Source organism: Macrobrachium nipponense, chromosome 8, assembly GCF_015104395.2.
Source record: "Macrobrachium nipponense isolate FS-2020 chromosome 8, ASM1510439v2, whole genome shotgun sequence".
NCBI classification, from domain to species: domain Eukaryota; kingdom Metazoa; phylum Arthropoda; class Malacostraca; order Decapoda; family Palaemonidae; genus Macrobrachium; species Macrobrachium nipponense.
Window position 1 is genome coordinate 40969729 of NC_087203.1, and position 9168 is coordinate 40978896.

Here is a 9168-nt window from a genome sequence, read left to right on the forward strand (position 1 = left end):
TTTCAAAGGTAGTATAAACACCATATCCCTATTTCTTTTCAGGTGTTAGTTTTTTTAATTTGTGAGCAAATGTGTTTCATTCATCTTCTTTATAAAGTTTCAAGATAGTTCTTAAACTAAAGTTATCAAGATATTCTGTAAAATTAATAACTAATAATGCTAATGCCTTGAATATACTTGTGCATTAATTGATGTTTTTTCAGATTAACCATGATCCTGTGGCATTGGTTTGGGAATGGCTTCCTTTTAAAATTACTTTGAAAAACACTGAAGAATGTGCAGCCTTTGATATATCTTTGAATCTTGGGTTGGATTCATCTTCCCCTTCAAATCTAGAACACACAAGTATGTCGTAACAAAAGTTACTTGTATATCCTAAAATTGATAAGTCATATTGTTATCTTCCATGTTTTTATTGTAAAGTAGGCAACCCCTAGTCGTAATTCGCAGCATTCTAAGGGATGGCCTAAGGTTTTAAGTCGCCAATGTATTATCTCGTGATCACTTGTCATGAACCACAAGATTTACTTAATTAACTTGAAAATTACCCATTTGGTCAACTATGGAGCACTGTAAATACATATGGTTTTACAAGTTAAGTAATAATGCATTGATCAAATAAACATGTTTATCAGATTTTGAAAAAATCTGTAATACTGTGCTTATAGTTTGGTATGTCTTAAATTTATTTCTTGAGTTATAAGCTCCTTTGCTTGTGGAAGGGGATAGTTGACAGATTGCAATCTATTTTGGATTTTCAGATTAAGGTGTATGCCTTTGGTGGGGTTATTATAAGAACTTATAAGTTTTTCATTAATTGCTTTTTCTTACAGCTTTTTCTGGTTGCTTTTTCTTACAGCTCAGATATGCACTGCATCAGGCCTTCAGGGAGATAAGCTAGGATCACATGTCAGCAACCTGCAGATGAGTGAGCTAGGGGTTGGGGATGAGCAGTCGGTAACTCTCTATGCCAAGTGCCTTACATCAGCTGAAAGGGTCCTTACACTTAAAGTAAGTAGTTGTAAACCAATTAGGTATATTATGTAGGTATGTAATCATTATGCTGATACGGCATAAAGATTCTTGTAATTTTTCTGTTAATATATTTTACAAATAATTTATTGTATGATTTTCAACGTTCATGATTTTGATATCTAATAACTTTTTCTGAAGTAGACATACCAGTGAACTTAAAAACTTGGCCAACTGCATGCAAATGGATGGTGCTGCAGATGTTGGCTTATTTTAAGAATTTGGAAGTATTGGGTGTAAGCTGATGAAGCAATTTAATTTCTAATCTCAGAAAATAGGAAATATTAAATACATATATGGAATAACTTTTAATTGCACTATTACACTTTTTAAAAATACAGCATGAACATTTCACCCCAGATGGAACAAATTGAAAATATAATCAAGATTAAAATGCATGCAATACAGATGTTACAAATAAGAAAAACAATTTTAATCATGAAAACCTAGAAATATTTTGCACATTACCATTACATTTTTTAAAAGTACATTACAGACATGATGCAAATTTGTCTGATTATTATAGTTGCTAGGTAAGATTTACCAGTCAACTTTTAACATACCGGCAGTCCCTGGTTATCGGTGGACTCGGTTAATGCTGATCTGGTTTTGTGGCATTTATGTTCCTTTAAAGTCAGGGTTGTTTGAGGAGAGTGAAAATACTGGATACTGTACTGATATACTGTACTACACTTAACTTACTAGTCATCTGTTGTTTCATTTACATACAGCCTGCCAATAACAGAATGAAACTTTGTGACAACACTATTTTATTATACTTTTACTTATTCATTATTGTAAAAAATATGATTTATACACTTGATTCAGAGGTCATTTGGAGGAGTTCTGGTTATTGTCTAGCAAAGATAGCTTTCCTCTCAGGTAAGAATAGGCCTATGAAAAGCATAACCTTCAGCCTGTAGGATGCAAGGTGAATTGCCAAGACTTATTAAAGGAAAAAAATAGCATCTTCAACGCTGGAAAATATGATAAATATAAAAAAAAATTTAGTTAGATTTCTTAGGGCTTTCCTAAAGGATTTGCTCTTAAATAAGAGTTGAAAATTAAAACAATGTATGATTAGTAAAGTTGGGCAGCTATGTAGAAAGAACTTACAGATTTTTCATTGAATGTGGCCGAAGAAATGCTGTATAGAATCTTTAGTACCATCCATGGGAGTTGTAGTATGTAAATTAAGGTGTCATAGGACATGATTCTTTTCTTTATTGAAGATGGTTAAATGAAGGTCACTATGAATTCCCTATGGTCATAGTTAATTTACTAAGATAATTACTGTTTCAACACAATTACATTTCATTTCCTAACATTACATGCATGTGACCTCAGTCATCATGTCATATTTTCATTATTCCTGGTTTTCTTTATTTTGTGTTAAAAGTCTTTCTTCTGTGTTGTAAGGCTATAATTTACATGAAGATTCTCATAGATTCCACTCAAAGGATTTGTTCTTGAATAAGTGGTTAAAATTAGAGCAGTGTAAAGCTGAAGAAGTTAAACTGGTAATTATTGACCAAAATGAAAGGATGAAATGTAAAAGATGGAAAGCAATGCAGCTGGAACTAAAGGGAATGGGGGCAGATTAAAAGTAAAAAAGCAGCTCATCTGGGACCAAAGAAACACTTTCAAAAACCTTTACATACTACCATTCACAGTGTTGTAGAGAAAGGCTTAGTACTGTGTTTTCAGTATTTACAGTGTTTCATAATACAAGTTTTGTTTTTTCCTGACAACTGTATTCATATCAGAAAATTTCAGTTGCTATGAATTGAAGGTGAAAGTGACAATGAGAGAGTATTGTACCTTTTGGAAATAGTTGTGTAAAAGCTGAGGTGTTCTGATATCCTGACTAGATCTCAAGAAATGTGTTTGAATTTACCTAATTTTTTCAAGTAAGTCTAGTTATTGTTTCAAATTACCCAGCAACTTGTTAGGTGTACCGACTTTTTATTACTAGGAATATTTAAGGGCAATGTATGCCAACAGAACATACTAAAGAAATCTTGGCATGTAGCAAAATATTTCCCTATTTCATGAAGGTATTAAAGGCTTATTATATTTGAATAATGAAACTGCTTTTTAATTGAACTTTGAGAGATTTTGAAAATTCATATCTCATTGTGGATTTTAGTTCAGCTATATGTATGTTTCCCCTCTGGTGAACAGAGATTTCTTGAACATCAAACTGTCATCACAGTAATTATAATATACTGTAGTTATTAAGAAATATTTTCTTCTTATTATGTATGTGCTTAATTTGATGAAGTATTATGATGTCTGTTTCAGTAAGTTGGCCAAAATATCCAACTCTTGCAAAAATTATATGTTAGTTCTATATTTCTTGAGAGGTGTGACTCAAAGGATGGGATCACGTTTGGTGCCATTTAGCATGTATTTTCTCTGTTTGGATTATTTGCCTTTAATTTTATGCTGGAAAACTTACTACTAGTTTGAAGTTAGACAGCAATGTGTGATGTGTCTAGCAAACAATTTTTTATGCAAATTCTAGGGTTCAGAGTATGTACTCTCCCCAGTACAGTTGCTGAGTCTGTATTAGTACTGTATTGTACTTTCTTTCATTGGCAGAATAACTTAGCTAGCTCTCAAAGTGGTGCACTGTCAAATAATGGAAGAGTGTAGGATAAACCTTTGTAAAATATTAAAGTAAAAAGAGTAAAAGGCAATAAACTAAACTATTGCAAAATGCATAAGTAAAGAGAGTAAAAGGAGTAGAGAAAAGCAAAGTATAATTATGGGTAAAGAGTTTAAGGACAAGAGAAAATGAAAGAGCAGTAAATCTTAACCCAAAAACATATAAATTACAAGTATTTCAACATTTGTAGTAACACGCTTGATTTCAACAGGTAGAGTATGTTGTTACTGTGAAGTCTAATGGATCATCTGTTCAGTGTCCTTGTATTCATGAAGAAAGTATCCACTTGCAAGCCAGAATTCCATTCCAGGTAAGCTTGAAATATGTTTATTTAATAGAATTATGTTTGTTATATAGAGCTTTAAGTATACCAGTCCTGATTCTTGTACTGTACATTTTAAGAAATTTAAGTGATGTACGTACATTCTTATCTTTTTTTATACTCAGGTTACTGTGGAAACTCAGTCAATGAAGTTTGAAAAGCTGGCAAAGGTAGCAGGAGAAGAGAGCTTTGTTATCATTCCAAAGATAAAGTGCACATCTCATGTTCCTATTCGCCTGACAAATTCAGCGCTTGCTTTGGTATGTTTACAGTCTTAATTTTAATTTTAATTTTAATCTGCCAGTAGATTTTAGTAGATTTTAATTTTAATCTACCAGTAGATTTTAGTACTGTGTACAGAAAATAATTTTGTTTCTTGACAACCTATTACAGGTTCATGCTCCTTTGGGCCAGATGTATTTCGGTTTTTGGAATTTTTCGGATTTTGAAACTGTGGGGTCTGGAGCAAAATCAAACATCACTGATGCAGCAAAAACATTTTTTTTCCTATTTTCAATTTTTTTCAGTATAGTTACAGGTATTTATTCATTAAAGTTTATTATTACGTATATGGTACGTACTATATTAGTATAATTTTGTTAAGTGAATGTGAGGTCATTAAGATCATCAGTACCAATATAATAGTGGGCCAGTTAAGACCATATGTTCACTAACACATTTAGTTTTCAACAAAAACATTCTGTAAAACAAAAAAAAATCATCTGTATTAAATTAACTCCTGGCATTCTTCATGTTATTTGATATAACAGTAAGAATATTTTTTCTACTAAGGTTAGCATGTGTAAGGTAAGAGTTCTTGTGTTGTAAATATGGGTAAGCATTGAAGCTCATTATATGGCAATGCAAGTCATAATTTCCTCTTGTCTTGAAAACCAGAAGCGCCAAATAGTTGAGCTCAACAGGATGAATATCCTGACAGTGTTGTAATGTTCTTGGCAGAGGTGTCAGGTTGAAATTTTCAAGTTCCCAGTAACTTGAAGCTTATGAGTTTCAGTTGCCATTTGTTGAAGTTATCTTCCTTTTCATCCACCACTTTTTGGGTTATGGTGTTAACCCACATGACAAGCTCTGTTGTCTTCTGACAACACTTGCTTTATGTGATGTGTGTAGCATATTTAATGACTGGCGAGCTGGCTGTGAAGCAATGAAACCTTTCTAGAATTTCATATTGGAAATTTTTTATATCAAATTGTAATAAAAGTCAAGGCTATTATCATAACTGTAGAATTGAGCCATTACTATTTTCCTTTTTAAGAGAAAATATTACCGCTGAAACCCTCTGTATTCTAATTTCAGTCAAGTGATGCATACCAGGTTGGTTCTGACACTATATCACAAATAGCTGGAACAGAACTCGCTGAAGGTGAATATGGAGTAGATTGCCTTTGTGTTGCTGTATCTAGTAATGTACCTTCAAGCAGTGCACTGGCATTAGGGCAATACTTCCTATATTGGAAAAGGTGAGAAATTTTAATTTTATTTTTGGTGATAATGAGTTAATGGTTTGTTTTTCATGTAAACCTTACCCTTAATGTATGGGCATTCGCATAAGCAAGTATGTTTTCAAGACTTGTTTTCCAATACAGGGCAAGTGATACTTCCCCTGAAGTGAGTGTCAGTGTAGGATTACCATCAGTGATGGTCGAACACTGGGGTGTATGGGTGGAATGTAAATTACCACCACAAGGCACCTTGCGAGCCCCGTTATTAATCACCTACATCATTTACAACCGAGCTGCTCACACAACAGAGCTAGCTCTCGCTATGCACTCATCTGATGCTTTTATGTATGCTGGCCACAAGGAGGTAAGTTATTTATTTCTTTTTTTTTACTTATTTAAATATATAGATGAGCTGTCAGGTTTCTTGAACATAAAGTTTTTGTGCATTTTGTACTGGAGTGTCATTTGTCATATTTAGATTTGATGCGTACATATATTTTCCTTCACCATCTCACTTTAGACCAAGAACAAGGTGTAGTAAAGAGCAAACAGCTTTGTTTAATGGTTTTTATATTGAGTATACTGTACTATATTCCTCTTAACACTATTTCCAGATCCGATTGAGAGTTTTGCCAGGACGCAAGGAGTGCGTTACGTATACCCTTTACCCTTTGCTATCTGGGAATGTTCAGTTGCCAAAACTAGGGCTTAGTGTAGAATCTCATTCCCCTGGTCAACCCACGTCACTTGAAACGTTATTGAATAGGATATTACCCACGCACATATATATAGTGGTAAGTCATTTGATAATGTATAAATCAATTACATACTACTACAATGTGTAATCACATGTTCTTCTTTAGTATGATGTAGGATAATTAGAGTAACTTAATTTATTCTAGAAAAGTTGGTCTGAACCTGATCAGTCAGAGATCAGAAGATTTGCAAGACAAGGGTTTGAATTTTATAGGACAAAATTCATTAGAAAAAATATTGTGTTTATACAGTAAGTATTGAAATAGTATACATAGACCTTCATACTTACTTTTAAGTCTTTCAAAACATGTATCTTTTGGTAAATATTTTACTTATAAAACTTACACTCAAGACAAAAAATTTTTGTAGTTGAGTGTCAGAAAGCAAGTTAATTTAGCATCAACTGTGATGAGACTGCTTAGGAAAACATTGTCTTCCTATAAATCATACTATATGATCAGAAGACAAGTAAGCACACTAGATAACAGAATGCATAGACTGGCAAATTTTGTTTTGATATTCTGTTTTGATGTTCACATTGAGCTGAAGGTTGATGTTTTTAAAATTTGTAAGTGAAGGTAGAGATTAATTTATGTTGCACTGTACATAGATTATTTTCTCAAAATTCAGTAATACTGCACATCTGTTCTATGTTATTTGTCGTAACTACATGTACGTAATTGTATGGCTCTTCGCTGATTCTTTTTCGTATATTCCTCGAATATTGAAATCAGTGGTCATACAAGCACAGGTTCTTAAATTTTGGAAATACTGTTTTGGGACATTCATGATATACAAGAATGTAAAGTGAGTGGATTTCAAATTTAGTATCATAAAATTCTTAAGAAAAATGTTCATTTATTTCTCATAATTTGAACTGCAGTAGCATAACTCAGTTGTGGCACCAAATTTGGCATTGAAGGTGCAATTCACTCTCAGTGATAGACTTGAATTTCAAAGTAATGATATTGTTGTGCAGTGCAATAAGTTGGAAAAAGTGATTGAGAGTACAATGTATTTTTGTTTTATTTGAAATACAATGAGGCTGTTAGCCAAATGCCTTTTTCTAGTCCAGGGCCCAAGAAAAAATTCTGTAGTTATCAAGTCATTAACTGATGAAGAGAATAAAACACACTGTGAATCCTGCATATTATTGTTATTTTTATTTTTGTTTTTTTGTCTATCACAGCCATCATGTTAGAATGGGTGGTTTTTATAGTGTGGTGTTCTGGGTTGTATTGTGCCTCCTTAGGAGTCCATCACTTTTCTCAGTATGTGTGGTGATTCTAGGAGCACATTCTTCTGCATGAATCCTGGAGCTACTTTGGCATCTAGATTTTCCAGGTTCCTTTTCAGGGATCCTGGGGTCGTGCCAAGTGTTCCTATGATTATGGGTACAATTTCCACTGGCGTATCCCACATCCTTCTTTTTTCCATTCTCAGGTTTTGATACTTATGAATTTTTTCTCTCTCTTTCTCTTCTATTCTGGTGTCCCGTGGTATTATTATCGTTATTATTATTCAGAATTAAAAGGCCCTTAAAAGTAGAGTATTAACAGTGTGCTACTCTATTGATATAAATGGTAACAAACTCCAAAGCTTTTTGGAAGCTTGTTACAAAGTTTGTGCCATGGTCATTATCCCAACAACACATACATTGGCATGCAATGTTTGGAGATGAAATGTTCAAACTTTTACTGAACTTGACAACAATACTTTGAAGGGTAAATAACTGCTCAATAGAGAAGAAAGTAACTGATGTGGTTAGTCATATTAGATCATTCACCTGTAGTTTTTTATAATGAAGTTACTCTTGTATTTCCCCAAGGTACTTATAATAGGTTCACTTGGTTTATTTTATGTTTTTTATTACTGCATGATACATGCACTTTTGGTATGTATTTCTCGATAGGGTAGGTTTAGTTTTCCTTTTAAAAAATGCTTTATAATGGTAATGATGTTTTGAAGAATAGTTGATTATGAAATCTAAATAGGAAATAATGATTAATGTAAAAAAATTAACAAAATGGCATGCTCTTGAAACAAAATATTTGTGGTGCACACTTTCTAATAGTACTCTGATTAAAAATGAAATTTGGTTGAACATTTGGCCTGTGAATGGTCCATTATAGGTGACTGGGGTACTATATATTACCTTTTTTTTTTTTTTGGCAACAACCTCATATCTCCATACATGCAGATATGGGGTATTCACTTTCTCAATGAAGTATTTTTTCTCAGAGACAAAATTAGTTTTTTAATTTAGTTTTTGTCTTTTTTACAGCCTCAAGCCAAAGGTGGAGACTCATCCGTATCATCTTTAACAGATCGATTTACTACAGTTAGCGTAAGTTAGTTGGTAAATTAGTGCACCTTCAGATGTGAGATACAATTTTTTAATAATACTGATATTTGAATTGTTGATATGTGTATTTTGGATCTCTTATGTACAGTGTATAATACTTTGTGATTTTAATGTTGATTAAAAGTGGAATAGAATTGTTAGAATATGTTACTGATATTTGTAAAATAAGTCAGTAGAATAAAATAGTAAGTAATGTACATATTTCTCTTATGTATAGGAACTATTCCCTGATTGTATGTTATATTTTATTTTGGATTTTTAAGTGCTATTCCATAACCCAAGTTACTTGTGCACCGTGCATTACTGTGTAGAATTTATTGTACTATATGTAGTACAAAATGTCTCTACTGAAAAGAAATGCAAGAGAGCAAAGTGTGCATCAGCGCTGCACGAAAAGGTCAATGGATCCATCTCACGTAGATGATGGTGAAGCTTTTGGAACAAATAACTTGATATTAAGAGAAGAAGAATAGGAGTATTTCCACAGGTAAAGTTGAGATTAAGGATTTCCGCATACGTATACGCTGTATTGCTAAATGTTGGGAGGTGTCTGACCTTG

General features: G+C 32.8%; 1 protein-coding gene across 2 annotated transcripts in view; it reads left to right on the forward strand.

Annotated features, from left to right (window-relative positions):
• The window catches only part of LOC135222705 (trafficking protein particle complex subunit 11-like), a 196784-nt gene extending 187978 nt beyond the window's left edge, over positions 1 to 8806 (forward strand). For both annotated transcript variants that reach the window (XM_064260891.1, XM_064260892.1), the window contains exons 16-23: positions 204 to 345; positions 860 to 1011; positions 3915 to 4013; positions 4151 to 4285; positions 5343 to 5506; positions 5633 to 5852; positions 6103 to 6282; positions 8529 to 8806. In XM_064260891.1, coding sequence (XP_064116961.1) covers positions 204 to 345; positions 860 to 1011; positions 3915 to 4013; positions 4151 to 4285; positions 5343 to 5506; positions 5633 to 5852; positions 6103 to 6282; positions 8529 to 8600 — 1164 coding nt within the window. In that variant the 3' untranslated portion in view covers positions 8601 to 8806. The remainder of the gene's footprint in view (positions 1 to 203; positions 346 to 859; positions 1012 to 3914; positions 4014 to 4150; positions 4286 to 5342; positions 5507 to 5632; positions 5853 to 6102; positions 6283 to 8528) is intronic.
• The last annotated feature ends 362 nt before the right edge of the window (positions 8807 to 9168 follow it).